Source organism: Perna viridis, chromosome 14 (assembly GCF_037379345.1).
Source record: "Perna viridis isolate PV_CMFRI_1.1 ecotype Kerala chromosome 14, ASM3737934v1, whole genome shotgun sequence".
In the NCBI taxonomy this organism is placed as follows: domain Eukaryota; kingdom Metazoa; phylum Mollusca; class Bivalvia; order Mytilida; family Mytilidae; genus Perna; species Perna viridis.
Window position 1 is genome coordinate 13,553,908 of NC_142458.1, and position 21,848 is coordinate 13,575,755.

Below are 21,848 nucleotides of genomic sequence, written 5' to 3' on the forward strand. Positions count from 1 at the left end.
CATCCAGACATTAAAGAGGGGATGCCAGCTGGGGTTCCTCAGTAAAAGGGGGTGCTAGGATATGATTCGCCACATAAAAACGTTGATTTTCCAATAAGAAGGAGCGGTGTCAACTACCTGCCCCCAATTTGTCCGCCACTAGGTTGGATAGTGAATTGCGTAAACCGTTTATGGAATTTTTGGCTAGAAAATACCAAATAAAGAGTCTTAATTTGTGCCATACCACTAAAAATGACTGGCAATATAGTTTGGGAGTTGAGACTTGACAAGAAACAAATATTCTCCTTATAGTCTTTGGATTTGTTTAGAAATTGTGACTAGGGGAAAAAAACATTTTTCAGGTTTCTTGTCAAAAGTTCATTAAAATATACGGATCTCTGAAGTTGTACCAAAAGATTTCACACTACTAAAGGATTTACAGGATTATAGCCGATCATGTAAGAATTTAAAGTAAATAATGTCGTCAGAAATGAACACTTTCTTCAATTTAGTATTTATAAAAAGTCGTGTTTAAATGCAAAATGTTAATGTCTTGAGGCCACTTTCCTTCTGTGTCAAACATGGGATAGTAAAATTTCAACATACGGAACTGTATCAAGTCTGAATGTTTTGCGTCGTGTCATAACCATACAGGTTTCGATCTCTGCGAAACATAAAGCAAAACTCCCATTTCTTAAATTTTAAAAATATTTTTTCTGAAGTAAGATGGAGCTAAATAAAGATTGGGTCATCAAAAGAAAGTATATCAATGATCTTTTGACGTCACAATTATATTTTTTTCTAAAAATACTGAGCAGAAGTTACCGAAACATGCAACCATGTAAAGTAAGGAGACGATATAATTGGGTGCATATTGCCAGAATATTTTTCCCTCGAATCTGTGGGAATATACCTCTTTGAATGTAATTTCCAGAAGTGCATTTTAGAATCATCTTGTCATTGCAATTAAAGTATCAAATAAATGATTAGAATTTCATGAAAATTGGTATATAGGAAGGACACGATATGCATTTGTGCATACTACCGGGTTTGTTGAAAAACTCGCCATTGAACTTAAGTTTCCGGAAGTACATGACGGGAGCATCTTCCGTCATTGCAACTCCTCTCAGTAATACTCAAAAGTATTACTGATCGAACATCTCTTTAGTGAAACTCCCATATCATTCATTCAATTTTTTGTTCTCAAAGATCCTTTTGTGCTAACGTTGGGGTAGTCGATGAGCATGCGTAAAGCATGCTCAATATACACTTCCGCGAGGAAGCATACTGCAAGTTGAAGAAAACCTTCTATAATGTAAGAGGAGTAACTCAATGTCAACATGGTATAATTTGTTAGCCTTGGCGTGTATCAAGATGACAGTATTCTATAATACTGAACTTAAAAAATAAGGTATACGTATTAAAAGATAAATTCATATTGGAAACGACCTGAAAATACGTACCGCCGCCATATAATCCACTGTTTGATAACTGAAAAAAGTGGGGAAATCTTGAAGATGATTTTTTTTTTATTAAAATGTGCTTTTAAAAAATCCACACTCGCACACATGCACACACAAATTATCCTGCCCGGAAGCATACTGTACTGCTTTCTAAAAAGAAGATTGCTATATTGAGAAATCGCTGTTTTGAAAATTTTAAAAAGTTAGCTCTTTTGAAAATATGCATGTCCTTTTGATAGATCTATTTTTTTAAAAAAAGGTTGATATACAGTTACCTGTACAATTTCAATCTATCGCGCATTTCATACAACTGCAATAAGTAGAAATTCACGCAAGTTAAGCATATATACACGTAGGATTTATTCTGGTAGAAATCCTGTGTAATACAAATGCATATTAGAAAAAAAAACAGATATTTTTAACATGAAGTTCATGCGGATTTAAGCTGTCGCGGACTTATTGAAGTATATAAAAAAAGATAATTTAGTGAAAATCCAACTTTCGAATTACATTACTTTATTTTTTCAATCATTTATTTTGGGTGCCGGGTAACGTTATTCCATGTAGAAAAGCTATCTTAATTTAAAGGTTTTGTTATTTAGATTCTGAGAGTCAGTTCTTTGATAACTATAAAGTGTCAGTCTCTATAGCAATCAGGCAGAAGGTGAAACATGGTACAAAAAAAAACCAAAAACAAAAAAAAAACAAAAAAAAAAAACAAGAAACAAACAAAACAAAAAACACCATTTTGAAATTTTAACTTGTTTCCGGAAGTACATGACGGGAGCATCTTCCGTCATTGCAACTCCTCTCATACTATTGAAAAGAATTTCACAAAACATAGTTTACCGCGTGAGAAAAGTATTACTGATCGAACATCTCTTTAGTGAAACTCCCATATCATTCATTCAATTTTTTGTTCTCAAAGATCCTTTTGTGCTAACGTTGGGGTAGTGAGCATGCGTAAAGCATGCTCAATATACACTTCCGCGAGGAAGCATACTGCAAGTTGAAGAAAACCTTCTATAATGTAAGAGGAGTAACTCAATGTCAACATGGTATAATTTGTTAGCCTTGGCGTGTATCAAGATGACAGTATTCTATAATACTGAACTTAAAAAATAAGGTATACGTATTAAAAGATAAATTCATACTGGAAACAACCTGAAAATACGTACCGCCGCCATATAATCCACTCTGTTTGATAACTGAAAAAAGTGGGGAAATCTTGAAGATGATTTTTTTTTTATTAAAATGTGCTTTTAAAAAATCTACACTCGCACACATGCACACACAAATTATCCTGCCCGGAAGCATACTGTACTGCTTTCTAAAAAGAAGACTGCTGTATTGAGAAATCGCTGTTTTGAAAATTTGAAAAAGTTAGCTCTTTTGAAAATATGCATGTCCTTTTGATAGATCTATTTTTTAAAAAAAGGTTGATGTACAGTTACCTGTACAATTTCAATCTATCGCGCGTGTTTCATACAACTGCAATAAGTAGAAATTCACGCAAGTTAAGCATATATACACGTAGGATTTATTCTGGTAGAAATCCTGTGTAATACAAATGCATATTAAGAAAAAAGCCCAGATATTTTTAACATGAAGTTCATGAGGATTTAAGCTGTCGCGTACTTATTGAAGTATATAAAAAAGATAATTTAGTGAAAATCCAACTTTCGAATTACATTACTTTATTTTTTCAATCATTTATTTTGGGTGCCGGGTAACGTTAATCCATGTAGAAAAGCTATCTTAATTTAAAGGTTCTGTTATTTAGATTCTGAGAGTCAGTTCTTTGATAACTATAAAGTGTCAGTCTCTGTAGCAATCAGGCAGAAGGTGAAACATGGTACAAAACAAAAACAAAAACAAAAACAAAACAAAACAAAACAAAACAAAACAAAACAAAACAAACAAACAAACAAACAAACAAACAAAAAACAACCAAAAAAAAACCAACAAAAAACAAGAAACAAACAAACAAAACAAAAAACACCATTTTGAAAGTGTTATTTTACTATTTGCACCAACAGAATTAAAGAAATAGGAGAATATTTTCCATATCATGTTGGTAAATTGAGTTATAATACTGAAGATAACCATTTCAAGGGCAGATAATTCTGTCAAAAATTATTGTCAGATCGGTGTTTTTTTTTACATGCATGTATCTTTTTTTTCATTTTGCCTAATTCTTACAAATACTTGATTAACAAGGTACTTCCAACGATTGGTTTTCGATTGTGTCATTTTTTTTTTGTTTGGTTTTACAGGGAGTTTATTTCCTTATGCTCATCAAATCAAAAAGACTTTCATTACTATTTTGTAGGCTTTCTTATGCACGAATTATAGCATCACGACAGGGAGTTATATTCTTATATATGTAATATAAAGTCCCTGATGTCGATGGTTTCCATGATCACACAGCATTTTTTTGTAAAACTTATAAATCATAGACCTGTAATCAATTTAATTATCAGTCTCTGTATAAATCAAACAGACGGTATGAATCGAAACAGTAAAATACTGTATTGCTAATGAGACCAAGTACCCTTGGTCCTTCACCGATAACAAGTTATCAATTATATAATTTTCTAATATCAATTAAGCAATATTTTGTCTGTGTTATTTATGATACATTTTCGAATTTTTGTGTGGTTGCAATCAGTTTGTTTGAAATATGGAATGTTATTTTTACGATTTTTTTAAAAATTTTAATCTGCACAGGGACTTTATATTACACTAGTATAAACTCCTTGATCTGTGTAGCTCCTTCTTAAGTATGAAATCGAATACGATATCTGGGTTTTAGAACCTGTTGAATATGCAAATTAGCTCTGCCATATTTAGTGAGACACTTCCGCTCTACAGAAGGAAAACTTCCTAATGATCCTTCAGAAGCTCTGAAAAAACTGAAATGCCCGAGCAAATTAGTGTCTCGGATTTCCTTAAGGAGACATGGGAAGACTACAATTCACCAACCACATCTTCGTTCACGAAGCGACTGTCCCAATGCAAAAGTACTGTCAGCTCGTTGGAGGAAGTGAGTATCTCGTCTGTTTACATTCTCTTTTTGCTATAGAAAATACGCCCTCAAACCGGTTTTCCTTCTATTGACGCTCGTGTGATGTTCCAGGGATAAAAATTGGCAGTAGCTCATGGCTACTAGGTTTTAAACTGGGCTACCAAACTTTTGGGTAAAATTTAGTTGAACATACAGAAAATATTCAACAAAAATATGGTGTGGGCTACCAGCTTGTATTTCCTAATCTTTGCCCCTGTGTTCATACTTTCGTAGTGATTTTAAGACTTGAAATGGCTTTGATAACATGTATTTCACCTCCATCCTGTAAAGGCTTTAATGCATGAACACAAATTGATGAATATTACATGTGCTGAAAATCATTACAAAAACTTGTCATTACCCCTTCAAATGAAATAAAAAGCTTTTTCACACTTTCATATATATGAGTTAGGTGATCTTGTCACCCCTGTTGTAGTCTCATACTGAAGTACCTAAGTTACACAAGCTGCTTCTAAAACTTGTATAGACTGCTTGTCATAAAGGTTTTTCCCTTTATCAAATAAGAAACGTTGTGTGTTTCCTATTACCCTACCCACCTTATGTTCACAGTTATAAAAGGGAACTCGAAAAGTCTTTTTTTATTTGTCAGTAAGCATGATTAAAGTTGGAATGTTTCTCCCCGTCTCATTGTAAAAAAAGTATGATAAAAAATACAATATACCTTCACACATCTCTTTGTCCCTTATTATATGCACACTTCATTGAAAGTAATGCTTTTCCTAGTAATCACATTTATATTTACAACTGCCTAATGATTACATGTTGAAACTTGATCTACATATTTATAGTTTACAGGATATGGACATGTATAGGCATTCAAAATAAATGATCTTAAAATGCCTTCCCTTAAATTATTTTTTATACTGTTGACTTTGAAATCATACCACATATTAATACTCAATTTTTAAGTTTTTAACTTAATTTGATATTTACATGTACATGTATATGAATAAATTATTTGCATTTTTATATAAAATCAATGTCTGTAACCTTATTTAATTGGAACTGCATGTACCTGAATGATGTACACTTGTTTAATATACTGGTCATACTCCTTTTTTAGGGTAATAATAAAATTTGTGAATTTATGGTTAATTGTTTTTTTTTGTACATTGTATATACATTTTCAAAAAATGCACATGTCAACAAGGGAAAGTAGCTACACATGCTACATTGTATATATGGTGACATGAGTAAATGTACCAGGATAAGTCCAGTTAATTTGTAACAATTATTCATATTGTTATTTCTATGGATTTGAAGTCACATTTTAGGAACTTACGCTGTCACACAAGTACATTGTACATGTAAGACTTCTTATAATAGTTATGTCAACTTAGATCTCCTTGTCAACAGAACTATCTACATGTACATCTAGCTTTCAGTCTTTGTTTGGATAACCAGACATTGATTGGAAGGGGTATTTTTCACATCGTACTCTGCTAAGGTTATATAATATGTCCCCTTTTCAAACATGAAGGGAGTAAAGTTTCTTAATTTTTATTGTAAATGCTGAGAAATTGAAATGTAAAATATCAAAAACTGTAAGTGAAATTTTGTATGCAACTTAACAAAAGTGATAAACAAAAAATTACCTCAACGCAATCCTTGGATTCTGTTACGTGTACAGTGTAAATCAAAGCTGCACATTCTTATTTGCTACATTTATAGATGTTATATTATACAGTGGTGGGTTCAGGGTAAGGTTGTGGGAATTGGAATCCCATATTTTTGGAATATCTTGATGTCTTTCTGCAAATTATTGGTAAAAATGATAAAATTATAGCTGGAATCCCCTTTGGATCAGATAACCCCTTTTATTAATTTCTGGATCTGCACTTAAATGATATAAAGATGACCTAGGGACTTGAACTCTTTGAACAATGGTGTGTTGCTATAAATAAAACTGTAAAACACATATACAATGTACTTGAGAAACATATGCAAGTTATGACTGTAATATACATGTACAATTCATTTATTGTTATTTTTTATGAATAGTTTTTAAAGGGAAGTCCATTACACCAACAAAGTTCTTTTTTTTCTGAACTACTGATAACCTTTACATTTGTCATTGAGTGCAGATAATGAAATATTTGTTCTAGATTGCTAGGCATCAAATAAAAATAGAGGAAATGATCTGATGATTATGATATATGAATTTTTAATTTTTGGCTGCTTTCATCACAGTTTGGTAGAATTTTTGTCTCTCTAGTCTGTGACACATTTCCCATTTCTAATTTTCTCTATCTGGAACAAAATTAAATACAATGGACTAATATTGACATGTTCAGCAAAAACCTAAGTTGTTGATCATACTATTTTTTTGTTAATCATGACATCAGTTGTTTAATTTTTGTAGGATGAATTGTAGAATATTATTTTTCAAGTACAAATATGCCTGTACCTATCCTAATCAAACACCTTTTGTATTGAAAATTTTTTTTTTACTTAAGGCTGGTGTTGAAATTCCGTGGTTAAAATGCAATTAAGAGGGTGTCCATGGAATACCAAGGCAGTGGGTGGCACATGAGATATTTTGTTTTCAAAATGTTTTTATTCAACTCATTTTTTCTTAAAACATTGATGTCGATTTGTAATTTACTGAATTAATAAGATTGGAATAAATTACATAGAAAGAACTACAAAATTTAAAATAAAAGGGAAATTTCTTTTTATGCTTTTCCAGACTTTCTGTTTGTTCAGGGTTTAGTTTCAACATGTTTACCTTATATGCACTATACATGTACATGTATACTTCATTACACAGCTTTCTTGAACTGTACTTCTTATGCACATGAACTTGCATGAACTATAAGAAAACAGGTTGAACTTCTTGAGTTTTAAAGATCATCCCATGACTTGTGATAAGACATATTACTACATGTAACTTTTAGTCAGGCCAGAAAAAAATAATTGTTAGTTTAAGGTTACCCTAACTTCTCTTTCTTCTGCCTTCCCTTGAAACCTACATTTGAATTTTTTATGAAATGCTGTTATTTAACAGTCAATCCCCCATAAGTGTGTATATGAAATAATTTAAAAAATGAAATGACCTGCCTACCTACCTACACTATTTTTTCACCCAATGTGTATTTGTAATTTTAAACAGACATTTTTTTCTTGGTCTTACATGTACATGTACATGTATTTTTGCTGATGTCATGTATATCAACACAAGTTTCCTGTGATGAATTGGCTACACCGATGATGCAGGCAGAAAACCAAAGTTCATTCATTGCGGTTTAGTAGAAAACTTTTCAATGGTTTCATTTTATTTATATTTTTGTTTTTTTATTTTCTTTATTTTTAGACATGTTTTAAATTATATTCTGGGTTTGGTTTAGACAGGTTTTAGAGTTACATTCAGGGTTTGGTTTAGTCAGGTTTTAGGGTTATATTCATGGTTTGGTGTAGATATGTTTTAAGGTTATATTCATGGTTTGGTTTAGGATTATATTCATGGTTTGGTTTAGACATGTTCTAAGGTTATATTCAGGGTTTGATTTAGATATGTTTTAGGGTTATATATTCAGGGTTAGGTTCAGCCAGGTTTTATAGTATTTTAGTTTTCTGTCGTTGGATTGTTGTAAACATAATCCTGTCTCATGTCATTACTTTTTAAATGCACTTCCCAAAAATGATCTTGTTATAAAAGTGACATTTCTTCTCTCTTCAGCCACTAGCCCATAGTCCATGTAGCTCAGATCTTGTGTTCCCTATAGACAGTTTTGAATGGGTGTGGTTGCGGCTCGCCCTGCAAATTTTCTATCAATTTCCCTAAATAGATGCCAATGTTTCTACAATGCGCCTTTAACAAGGTTGAGTGTATATTTTTTATTTAGATCACACATTTCAAAAGCTGTAGGTGTTTTCCACAGAAAACTGTGAAGGCATGGTTATTCAAGTATTTTTAGGGCACTCAACCGCCACAGATGGTTTCATTGGGGGCACCCAACCTTGACACTTGAGCAGTTTATTAAATGAAACCTGCAATGAACAACCTTCACCCTGGAATGGTATGGTTAAAATATCATAAATGGGTGTCAAACACAACAGGGGTACATGTTAATATACAAATTAGTTGAAAATAATTAAATTAATCTTATAACTTATAAGTTGGGTTTGGCCACCTAGGGGCACATTGTGAAATTCATGATAAGGGCAGCATGGTGCAGCGCCTTGCTATATTGGTCTATGGAAACCTTTAAGGTAAGACAAGGGCCTAGTATTTACAGATTCGGGTCAGTGAAGTGATGCCTTGTTTTCATTGGTTTTGGTTGTGGAATAGTGACTACCTTTTTAAAAACCAAAGCTATAAAATTTGTCGCTGTTGCCAGGCTAGCATCATATAGAAGATAGAGTATTGGCTGGCTCAGGGGCAGAATAATGTGTCTGGGTAGAGTGACATAGCTTTCTACAAACCATTGCTTCTGTTTGCTAGCTACTCCCTCCCCCTCTTTATTTTGACTGGTTATTGGAAGAATTAAACCCATGAATGGTTTAACATACACATGATACAAAAAATTACTTCCCTGATGAAAAAAGTTGAAATTAAGGTTTATTTCTACAATCTTTTTCCTTATGTTATGCAATTCATGTAATTTTATTTGATAGTGACTAATACTACATATACCAGCTTTGCTTTTATAACATGAAAAGTTTTGTACATAGATCTGAACGGATGTTAAGGTCAGGTTGTTGACCTTAATAGGAAGGGTTAATGTGAGGATTTAGGTACATGTACATGTATTTGTACTAATAATTTTTAACCTGTTAGTTTTGTCAAGTTCTACTTCATGATTTAGCTCGAAATTTAAAAAAAAATCAGCTTCTGAATTCATTGAGCCATGTTAAGTTTTTTTTAGTAAAAATGCTTATTTTATTTAGTGATTACCTCTGCATGTATTTTACCAACTATTTATATTTAAATCTTGATATTGTTGGGAAAGAATTTTTCAGATGTGTTATTTCAGCATTTATTTCAAGTATTCAAGATGTTAATGGGTCATTTACTAACATTCTAAGTAAAATCCTGTAAATTTAATGGGCCATTTTCAGCTTCAGTAGGCATATGGCACATTGCTCCTGCCTTATCACTGTCTTTGTTGCTAAAATTAAGAATTTGAAGACTTCTTTTACTCAGTAAGAATGAATTGCTGCTTAAATTGCAAGGCAGTTTTTAGGAGGGTTTGTCAGAGGTTTAATTAGAAATTAAACTATTTGACCTAAAACGAAATTTGGGCAACTTGAGAGTTATCCTCAGATTAACATCTACAGTGCTTGCCTTTAGCCACTAGTCTGAGGCCCGGGGCTAGTAAAAATTGATTTGAGCTAGTTAAATATGTGCTTTTCTTGTTTCCGGCTAGTTGAATCCTATACAGTCCTCTATTATTCGAGCTAGTTGTTGAGAATTTTTAAGGAAAGGTTAAAATCTACCAGGTACTACTCCAATATAACACCCAAAAGAAGCCAGATTGTCATAAGATATGAAAAAAAAACATGGTATATTGTATTACAACTGATTGATGTTTTTTTTTATTAACTTGATACTTGAATGTAGGTTTAATATATGAGATCACAAATGCAACAGACTAATGGTAACTAACATTCCTGTGTAAAAATTATGATAGGATTGGATTTCAACTGCCATAACAAAAATTAGCCATAGATGAAGTGGCAGTGCCCAACCTCTCTTTGGATGCTCTCCCCTTGCCGTTCAGAACATGAAAAAAAAACTTTAAAAATCACCGTAACTTCTTGTGCCTTATACTGTATAGTGGGTTATTTGTGCGGGGATTTAATTTTCGCTTATTTTCGTGAATCGGCAACAACCACGAAAATAAAACCCGCAAAATTTTATGTATAAAATAATGTACTTCTTACAACTTTAGTTTCAACATTACAATCCATTCAGGGTGTCCTTTAAAAAAATATTTTTGAAACAATGGTAAAAATTACACATACATAGGACTTCACCCGCGAAAAAAAAAAACCACGAAAATATCTTCCAGACGTTTGGCTTTCAAAATCGCGAAAATTTAGCCCCATGAAAATAACTCGCTATACAATATTTCATTAAAAAAAAACTGTTAAATTTAACTTGACTCACATTAAAAGGCTTTCTTGAACCTAAATATCACTTGACTCCATATGTATATTGTAAATTAAGTCCTGTTGTTTCTGGTACGTAACTTTAAATTAATGCCATTTTATCTTTGATTGTGCTATTTTCTATTACACTAGGAAAACAAACATTATTTTTAGTGTGGCCTAAATCTCTTCCTTTGTGTCTGAATGTGGTTCTTTGAGCCTTAATTATTAAAATTGGCAGTATTATGTATCCCTAAAAATTCTTTGTCGGAATAGACTTGATGTCCAAGAGGAAGAAGCTGGCCTTTGTACCTAGACATAATTTGGTCTGTAATTAATCCAGAATCACAATATTTTCAATTTTTGGAGACTAAATGTCCATTACAAGTGATCTTTGAATAAGCACACTGTTTGAACTAAGGTGACACGTTGCTGAGTTGTACTACAGTTTTAGAGAGGTCACAGACACTTTCATGCTTCCCTGTCTTTTTTTAAAGTTAATAATATGAGTTAGGCTCAGTCTACAACGAGCATTGCACCAATACATTTTGTTAAATTTGTTAAGTCATTGAAAAAAGACGATAGCTGAATGGGGTGAAATAGGAAAGGTAGATGGTTGTCCATTAAAAAAAAAATTACTGGTAGATACTGTAAATAATAAAAAAAAATTATTTGTTTTTGAACTGCCTATTTCAATTTTAAATCAATTAATTGGCTACTTTCACTTTGAATTCACATCCCTGACCCATTTCTGTGGGCCTGTCTATTCCAGTTTGACTGAATGTTTATTATGAGCCTGTTATGGGATGGTAAGAGTACAGAAACTGTACACGGTAAACCTCTCTCCTATCCCAGGCACGTGAATGAGTGAATGAAAATAGTACAGAAACTGTACACGGTAAACTCTTTCTCATCCTATGCAAGTGAATGAAAATAGTACAGAAACTGTACAAGGTAAACCCCTCACCCATTCTAGGCATGTGAATAAAAGATCATGTTACATGTACTTTTTAACCAACAGTAGGTAATTAAGTAGCAGTCTTTGTAAGAATCATGCAAAATCTGAATAATGTGATACACCCGAAAAAAGGCTACATATTTTTATGTTTGTAATTAAGTTGTTTTATGGGTCTAAATTATGAAATGAGTAATTATTCATTCAAATCTGTCTGCTCTTAGGATATAATCAACATTGAAAAATCCATTAGATTCTTTTGTATTTGAGTGTCATTTGCAGAGTTATTTCCCTTAATTTTGAATTCTGCAGTACATTTTATATAATTTATATCTCTTATGAACTGGGGTTATATGAAAAACCATATGTTAATTTCTGTTTATTATAACGTTTTAAACAAAATATCCCCCAAAAAATATGTAAGCTTTCCAACTATGAATCACATTTTGCATGATTTCTAGCCGGAGTACTTCTTTTAAAAATATTCTGCCATTTTGACATATTACAAATTTTCAACAGCATTAAAGGATAAACATCAGGTCTTGGTTCAAATAATTTTGCTATGCTCTATTGTAGAATTTAGAGAAAATTAAAATTTTACGATCTTGGGTAGAGAAATAATTTAAACCACTCCTATATCTAACAGTGAATCTATACTTATTATACCCCACTGAATGAGTGGATGCTATATTAGAATCACCTTGTCCATCCATCTTTCATTTAGACTGTCTGTCCTAATTTATTGCAATTATCTTTGCTTCCAATGTTTGGAATGATTTCAAATTTGGTGTGTGGCTTCATACAGATAGTGTGTACATTTTAAGCAATTCTGGTTGCTTTCAAGTTCCTGTACAAGTGGGGGTATGCCTAGCAGTAAAATGTGTGCAACTTCATGTTTTTTCTTTTATACCTTTTCACTTATATCTGAAGGGGAATCTATGCATCTATATCTATACCATGGGTCCGAAAATTTTGACTGCCCATGCCGGACATTTTATCAAACTTTAGCAGACGTTTGAGTCAGTCTTTTACATGCTCAGATTGAAAATAAACTTGAAAAAAGTTTTTATGTAGTTATTTTAAGATAAATATACATTCTGTACCTTTGTTTTGTTTATTTTTCAGAAACTAGATGGAGACCGCAGCAGTGTTTCAAAAATGAAGAAGTCTGTCAAAGCCTTATACAACTCAATCAAAAGTAAACAATTTTTTTTTCTTTTTAATTTACATAGAAATGTGTTTTTGGTGTGAAACGTATATCATCTTTACAAAACATTTAAATGTAAATATTGCTCAACACATGAACAAAAATGAAATAAATAAAAATAAAGTTTTAAAACCATACACATGTGGAATACCAAACAGACAGTTCATCGATTCCTATATTAAATTGTTACAAGCCAGCAGCAATTTAAACAAGCCCACACAGAAACTTTCAGCTGTAAGCTGTAGGTGTAGAACCTGAAAAACAAAACAGAACAAATTACAGTGCAGTTAACTGATAAAAGTATTAGGAAGTCTGGAAGCAAAAAGTCATGATTTTCAATAAGAAACATACATTGTACAGTTGTAAAATAAGTTAGTCAGGCATATGGTAATATTTACATCAAATTTTTATCCTCACTTAAGTAGTAAATGATAACATTACATTATATAGCGGATATTGCAACATGAAAACCATGTCATTTTCCTGTATTATGACCTTGACTTGTGGCTATGAACAATCAGTTAAATATTTTGTTTGTAGAGCATGTTGAGAATGAGGAAACACTGGCAGAGAATATAGAACATGTTGGGAACAGTCAGTTAGAACAGGGACCAGTTGTTGGTATGTATGGTAGAATCTGTCTAAACCCAACCATGAATAAACCAGAAATCTGTCAACCAGACATTATCTCAAGTTTCATCATAATCAATTCATTATCTTTTGAACTATTAAGTAGTAGTCTTTGTATTAAAGAATCATTCTGTAATAAGTGATATATTCCCAAAACGGCTACATATTTTTATTTTTGTAATTAAGTTGCTTTATATGTCTATATGATGAAATGTATAATCATTCAGTCCAATCTGTCTGCTCTTTGGAGCTAATTCACATTGAAAATCCAATGGTTTCTGCTGTATTTTAGTGTGATATACAGAGTTATCTCCCTTTATTTTGAATTCTACGGTACGTTCTATATAATTTATATTTCTTATGAACAGGGGTTATATGAAAAACCACATATTTATTTCTATTTAGTATAATGTTTTAAACAAAATATAAAAAATAGAAATATGTAGGCTTTCCAACCATGAACCACATTTTGCATGATTCTTAGCTGGAGTACTACTTTAAAATAACAAACACCTGCCTGTATTGATCAGATTACTTTAGAGTCCAAAAGAAGTTTTGTTCAGATTGATTTCACTGTATACTGTTTACAAAATTTTAAGGAGGTAGACCTAGGGTAAGGGACATTACTCTTGAAATCGGTAATATGTTTGCAACATATTCAATTTCATTACAGCCTATCAAACTTCCATTTGAAATAGAATGAAATAAATCAAAGTTACTTCGATGCTTAGATGAGATTGGTGTAAAATGCTTTACACAAACGTTCCAATGATTTCTATAAGTGATGTCCCTTACCTAAGGTCTACATCCTTAAGCCAGCACTTCACAGTATTGCAGAACTGTCTAATTTTGGTCTTGTAATATGATGCTTTGTAACATTTTATCACTTTAAAAAATTGTCAAGCATCTGGAAATCTATATATTTAGAAATAGGTCAAGCCAAAGCCTTCAGAATGCAGTAAAAATTTCCTGGAAAAAAATTACCCACAAAAAATAGGGTTACCATAGAAACCATGCAAAAATATGCTAAAATTTGCAAAAAAATTAATAAAATCAGGTTTAAAACTATAAAACTTCCTGCAAAATTTCTTAAATTTTTATTTCATGCCTTGAAACCTTGAAACTTTTTCCTTGGAAAACTCCTTCCTCATATGGGCATCGCTTGTTAGATATTTAGCTATTTTACTTTGTAATCCACTTATCAAATTTAGCATGGTAAAAAATTGACTTCCTTTCACTTTCACAATGAAGTCAAATTGTCATTGAAAAAAGCCCCTTAAACATTGAAAAAATATAAAACATTGCAAAATACTTTAAAAAGTTCCCTTTTTTCAGAAAATGTTTTATCAACAATATATTCTGTATTTTCAATCACTATAGCAACCACCAGTTTCCATTAATGTCATTTTTTTATCCCTAGCCAAAAGTGTGAAACTAAATTAAACTGTGTAGTGCTGGCTAAGGTATAGGATGTATAGTGAAGTTTTAGCAAACATTGAAATAATATTTTTTACATAAGTACTGAGGTAGCTTATGCTGGATACAAGCTGTAGACTGATTTTTTTTTTCATTTTTCAGAATTTAGTTGTGTATTTTTAGGAGAAAATGTGATTATCCATAAAAAAATTGTGTTATTTAAACATACAATTTCCTAACATTCATCCATAAGTCAGTTTGCACAATGTACATGTAATTGGTCATTTCATTGTTTTATTCGGGGAATATCCTGTTGAAAAGTAATTATACATGTTGATTATCAATAACTGTTTTAAGATAGTGTCTTTGGAAAAAACCAGGCTGTGAGTGGCACATTAAAAATTTTGTTTTTAAAAATGTTCACCCATTTCATATCACAAATGCATCTTTTCTCAAAGTTGAATGTTGGTTTTTTTTTACTGCAACAATAAAAGAGAAAGCATTGATATTCATTGATAAAAGGGAGATAACTCATTAATTGGAGGGTAATCTGGTTGCTTTGTTAGAGAACTCTAAAATCATCTACTGAGCCTTCTATTGTTTATTCAAAATGAACTTAATAATTTATGACATACATATGGTATATGTACATTACATTGGAACAAAAAATTCACTGGCATAAAATTTTACAATGTGCCACTCATATTATAGGAGCTGCCTGATATTTACATGGACAACCTCTTGAATTGGTCGATTAACTTGCTTGGGTCGGCTTAGAGAAAGCAAGAAAATCATTCTGAATGAAGATGATCTAGTTCATTTATCACTATTTATAACATTCTTGGCATACTTTGCCAGCACCACATCCGTCCTTAGTTTCTAGTGATAGTTTTCATGCTCTCTCTATTTCACTGAGAAAGAAAAAGAAATTATCAGTAAGAAAGATCCATGGATTAAATCACAAAATAGCAACATTGGGCGTATGGCTTTTTGTGATCATGCAAAGTTTGTCGTTGCCTGTTTTTCATAAACTATTTCAAATAGAGAATTTCCTAAAGTTTTAGTTGAGGAAGGAGTTGAGAAAAATCTCTCTGAGATTTTTTATGAAACTGTGCCTGATTAACATATATGTATATTTTCACCTATTTTATTTTTATTTTTGATCTATTTCAGATGATGCATTTAAGAAGTTTGCCACTGTTACGAAAGAGCTATCAGGCTCAATGAATGAACTAGTAAGTACCATTCTGTCTTAGAATCAGGCAGAATAGTTAAAAAATGGTTTGAGAAGTAATGCATAAGTGTTGATATATCTGTGTTTTGCATGAGTGGAGTGGAGCCAAACAACTTTAAAAATTTCAATATTTTGTCCGAAACATATGTTTCCATGTGTTTATGCGGACGTCCATGGAAGAACCTAGCAATAGGTTACACATGCAAAATTTACTTTCAATTTTTGTCTATTAGAGATCACAAGCTCATATTTTCTAAAAAATGAATGTTTATTTTTTTTTTTTTTCTGAAATGGTAAGACTGAAACAAAATACAGAATGCACCGGAAATTTAAGATAAAGGGTAATAACTCTTTTATAAGTTGGTTTATTTGTGAGGGAACTCAATGAACATTTATGAACAGCATTTTTATTTGTGAGGGAACTCAATGAACATTTATGAACAGCATTTTTTGTTAAATGGCATAATTGTGACTCTATAATGACACCAATACAATGAACTAATGCCACAATATTTTTCCTTGCATTTTCTTTACATTTATTTATAATACTATGTTCTTAACAATTTGTATGTTAATACAACAAAGTTGATATTTTTATGCAATATTCATGGGTTAATGCCCCTACACCTTTACTCTGTGTAACCTTTATTTGTCTGCTTTCTCATAAATGTCAGTCTCTGTAATAATCAGGCAGTGGATGAAACATGGTATGAAAAAAACATCATTTTGATAGTGTAATTTGACTATTTGCACCATCAGAATCAAGGAAAAAAGACAATATTTTCCATATCATGTAGGTGCATTGAGTTATAATTTCATTGAAATGCACTCAAAATGAACATTTCAAGGGCAGATACTAATGTTAAAAACCTAACTGTTTAACATTCTATTGACAAATTTCTGAGCAAACCTGTGATGCAGAGATCAAATAATGGAGTTTTCAAATAGAGAAAGAATGATACTACATTGTCAGATAGGTGGAGCTTTGACATGCATGTTTACGATTTTTCCTATTTTGTCTGATTCTTACAAATACTTACACTTAAAATGATACAAAAAAGACATAAGTTGCAATTCTCTGATAGCATCTCTATTTAGGTATTTTTTTTATAGGTCTCAAAGTTACATAGTATGTTGTTGTTTCCATTGGATACATTCCTAAAGAATGATTTAAAGGGTGTTAAAGGTGATCTGAGGAAACCTATTGACAAGTCTTGGAAGGATTATGATGCTAAGTGGTAAATACATAGTCTTGATATTTATGTATTTTGGAAAAAAAAGAAAACTCTCTGTGTTTTTAGGAGGTAGATCTAGGGTAAAGGACTCAACTCTTACAAATCATTTGAATGTTTGTATTCAGCAGTTTACATCAATCTTATGCAAGCATCTAAGTAACTTGGACTGATTTCATTCTGTTGGATGAAAGCTTGACAGCCTTGGGTAAAATTGAATATAATACAAACGTATCACTGATTTTAAGGGTTATGTCCCTTACCCTAGGTCTACCTCCTTAAATTTACCTGAGAACAAGAATTGACCCAATACACTTCTTTGAGAAAGATAAAACTGTATACATGTTTTATTTTTATACTTTTGCAGTACAGCCTATAACATAATTATACTTAAGTGAATATTTTCTTCTAAGTACATTATAAAACAATTTTAGAAATAATCATAAATTCAAAACTGTGTGTACATTTACATTAAATGGGAACAAAATTTCCACGTTTTTAGTAGTGGAGTTGATGGTGGTGGGTATTCACCAGTTCACAGTCAGTGACCAGTTTACATTTTTTCGTTTGCTGACATTGTTGTCTCAGCATAATGTGTAAAAAGTCACACCAAACGTAAACAGGTTTCAGACAACTTTTTGACTAATATGAGTTAGACATTGCCTACAACTGACCATTGCACTTATACATTTTTCTCACATTTGTAAAATCATTAAAAAAAAGACGATAGTTGAATGGGGCAAGATAGGATAGGTAAACGTTTTTTTAAAAAAATAGAATTCAGCGTACCAAATCAAGATACTGTAAATAATTCTTTTTTTATTTTTTCTTTGTTTTTTAATTGCATATTTTAAGTTTTAACGAATTTAAAGGCTACTTTCACTTCGAATTCACTTCCTTGACCCATTTCTGTGGACCTATCTGATACCTATTCCAGTTTGACTGAATGTATATTGTTAGTCTAGCATGCCATGCTCGGTATTATGCACTTTTGCTTTTTAATTTAAGTTTCCCCTCTCTCCCTTTATTTTTATAGTGCCAAGATAGAGAAAGAGAAGAAACAGCAGGCGAGAGAGGCTGGTATGACAAGGGACACAATCACTGGAGCTGAGGTTTGTACGAAAATGTTTCCTGGAAACAGAGATGGAGTTTTTACAATGGTGGATTTCCACATTGACAAATCTGGATTTTAACATTACAATTCTTTATTTTACTGTATAACATGTGAATTCACTCTACCCTATCTTTTTAAATGGCGATCAACAACTGTTAGTAATTAAAAAAGTTTCTAAACAGAAGTACTTTTTGCATAAAATGGCAATTATCTAAACTCATAAAGTATTATAGGTCATATAATTACTTCCTCTCTTTTAAAATTATTGCCTTATCTCAGACTTATTATGGGAGAAACAAAAATAAACCAAAAAACTGAGTTCAATGCTCACTAAATTGATACCACCACTTCCCATTATGAAAACATGCACCTTTCAACCCCCAAATTGATTTGTATAAGAATCTATTTAATAGGGTGCACCATTGAATTTTTATGTAATGTAGATTCTGTGAAAATTTCATTTAATTCCATTCAGTTGTGTAGGATGAGTTACAGATAAATGATGGGTCTCCATGTTCCCATATTCATTAATGGCTTAGCCAATCTTTTGTTATGTGAAATCCAAAATTGGTTTGGATTAAAATCTGAATTAGGAAATGCACGATGGGAATATGTAATATAGATTATGTTAAATGTCGTTAATTCTTTTCAATGATGTAGTAGAAGTAATGGATAAGAGATGTCCCCACCATGTCCCCGTTTTCATGGATAAAAAAGTCAATCATTTGCTATGTGAAGCCACCATAGGATATGAGGTGTTCAGTGGCAATATATAATAAAGATTCTCAGAAAGTTCCATTCAGCTGTGTAGGAGGAGTCACGGATAAGAGATGGGCCCCCTCTGTGTAACAGATGGAAATATGTACCAATCGAATGATAGACACCCCTATTACTAAATACCCCCACTTTGCAAGTTGAGTGGGGGTACAAAAAAACTGTAAAAATTTTTTCACAAAATCAGCAATTTTGTATGACAACTTGTTTTGAATTCCCGTTGATGTCACAAAATACCAATCCATAATTCAGTATCTTAAGAAATCTTGTGATGAAGCAATCTTTTTTAAACCGGATAAAGAATGCTTTGCTATATTCTGAAAACTATCTTTGATGTGGAGATTTTACATGGTTATTTAATTTATTTTTTTCCAGTTGGCAACTGTAGTGTTGTCGTCATTGTATATTTTTTTTGGTACTATCAATTTGTAGTTCAGTCATTTGAAATTTTATTTTTTAGATCGCAGAGGAAATGGAGAAAGAGAGAAAAGTATTTCAACTTCAGCTGTGTGAGGTATTTATCAACTATAATACGTTGTAGACAATATTTGAAAATCTGTGTTAATTTCAAACACAACTAGTGTTGCAACACAAACCATAAGTAGTAGCCTTTGTAAGAATCATGCAAATTCTGTAATATGTGATTCACCCCAAAAAAAAGGCTACACATTTTTATTTTTGTTATTACTTTGCTTTATGCAGTGTGGGAAACCATTTTTTTTCCCAACTTGCCATACTGGCTAGTAGAATATAGATCCTGCTAGAATCTGCACTTTTTAGAAAATCATAAATTCGTCTTCAACTAGAATCAACCAAATGAAGCCAAATCAAGAACAATAACTCTTGCAACATACTAATTTCATGTACAATCTGTATAATTTTTACATCAAAAGTGCAACAACCAAATGAAAAACTAAGACTGGTCATGTGATCAACAAATGTCTCTGAACAAGAAACAAAACTGAATTGGGTGGGTTTTTGACATGTATGAATCACCTCCTGTCTGATTTTTAGAAAGACTGCTACTTCAACAGATAAAAATGGATTTCAACAAGTGTCTGGTTTAGTCAGGTGGTCAGATTATTCAAGTAGCCAATGTTTTTTTTTTTTTTTTGTCTGTACTATTTGACTATCTTTCGCCTTTCTTTTTCTTTTTTCAACTGTCTTTTCATTTCTTTCTAAATTTATCAAAAACTTGTCCAAATTTCGAATATTTCCTCCCGTTGAAGTTTTTCAATTATTTAAAGTACTCCATTTCTGAACTCATATTATAAAAATAAAATTATATTTCAACAGATTCATCATGAAACAAGAAAATTTTTATCATTTGTTTCTTTTTCATTTTTAATTTGACAATAAACAACTTATTTGCAAGGTAACATTTCATAAATTACCAAGATAATTTCGTTTGACTACTAATACGAGATCGGGACAGTCACGTACATCCTGTTTACCGGAAATAAAAATGGCAGATCGTAAACAATGCTTTAAAAGTCAATCAAATTGTGCAAAATTCACTTGACATATTCAAACAAGCTACACTTCTTAATATGTAGGGAACATACTTTTAATGTATGATTTTAAGGGATGTTTAAATAAATAACCTGTTGGCTGGTTAACTTTCCTTGGTACTTGCCAATCAAATGACGGTTGCCAAATTGACGAGTGTAAGCAAATGAGAACTCGCCAAATTACACACCTACTCATATTTGGCGTGCTGGCGAGTGGTAGTTTCCCACACTGTGGGTCTATATGATGAAATGTATAAATATTCATTCCAATCTGTCTGCTCCACATTGAAACTTCGACAGTTTCTATTGTATTTTAGTTGTCATCTAGTGTTATCTCCCTTAATTTTGAATTCTTCAGTACATTCTATGTGATTTTTATCTCCTGAGAACACAGGTTATATAAAAATCTACATTTTGATTTCTGTTTATGAGAACATTTTAAACAAAATATCAAAAATAAAGATATGTAGGCTTTGCAACCATGAATCACATTTTGCACGATTCTTATCTGGAGTGCAACTTAACATCTAACAAATGAAAGAAATTTTTACTAGAGTTAGTTGCAGTTACTATAAAAAGTATATTTTTTGCAAAATTTCTTAATGCAATTTTATCTTATCTAGTTAACTTAAGCCAACTAAAATTAATTTCTTGGTTTTCAAAATATTCCTCATTTAATTTGAGAACACCTCATTAACTATTTTATCTCTATAACAATGAAATATAATAATTAAGTACTTCCTCTTATCATTTTTGTCTGGCTACAGACAACATAAAATCACCGATGGTGAAATTAAGTTTGAATTGAATACCAAAGACATTCAACAAAATGCAAAATGAAAAAAGAGAAAATTTTGGAAAAATTACAGTAACATGTTGGATAAATATTTGCAGTGTTTAAGGAAATTGAATGACGACTGGTTGGCTCATTCAGAATAATGTGTTAGAGTGTAGTTGCATGACTATGTACAGGCTGTTGTCTCTGTGAGCTAGCACAACAAAAATCTTGCTCACTGTGTCGGAATAGTACAAAGCAGGGTATACATGTTTGATTGGTCAATTGTACTCATCCTGAAATGTATGAAATATCTGTCATAGGATGTTAAACCTTAATCAATCATTCAATCTTCATATTTGGTTCTGATTTATTTC

The 21,848-nt window shown here is 31.7% G+C and overlaps 1 protein-coding gene across 4 annotated transcripts in view; it reads left to right on the forward strand.

Moving 5' to 3' along the window:
• Nucleotides 1-4,273: 4,273 nt before the first annotated feature.
• The window catches only part of LOC148598294 (arf-GAP with SH3 domain, ANK repeat and PH domain-containing protein 2-like), a 55,624-nt gene continuing 38,049 nt past the window's right edge, over nucleotides 4,274-21,848 (forward strand). For all 4 annotated transcript variants that reach the window (XM_088560676.1, XM_088560675.1, XM_088560678.1 and 1 more), the window contains exons 1-7: nucleotides 4,274-4,488; nucleotides 12,704-12,776; nucleotides 13,326-13,406; nucleotides 16,005-16,066; nucleotides 17,179-17,303; nucleotides 18,334-18,409; nucleotides 19,646-19,699. In XM_088560676.1, the coding sequence (XP_088416802.1) occupies nucleotides 4,363-4,488; nucleotides 12,704-12,776; nucleotides 13,326-13,406; nucleotides 16,005-16,066; nucleotides 17,179-17,303; nucleotides 18,334-18,409; nucleotides 19,646-19,699 (597 nt within the window). In that variant the 5' untranslated portion in view covers nucleotides 4,274-4,362. The remainder of the gene's footprint in view (nucleotides 4,489-12,703; nucleotides 12,777-13,325; nucleotides 13,407-16,004; nucleotides 16,067-17,178; nucleotides 17,304-18,333; nucleotides 18,410-19,645; nucleotides 19,700-21,848) is intronic.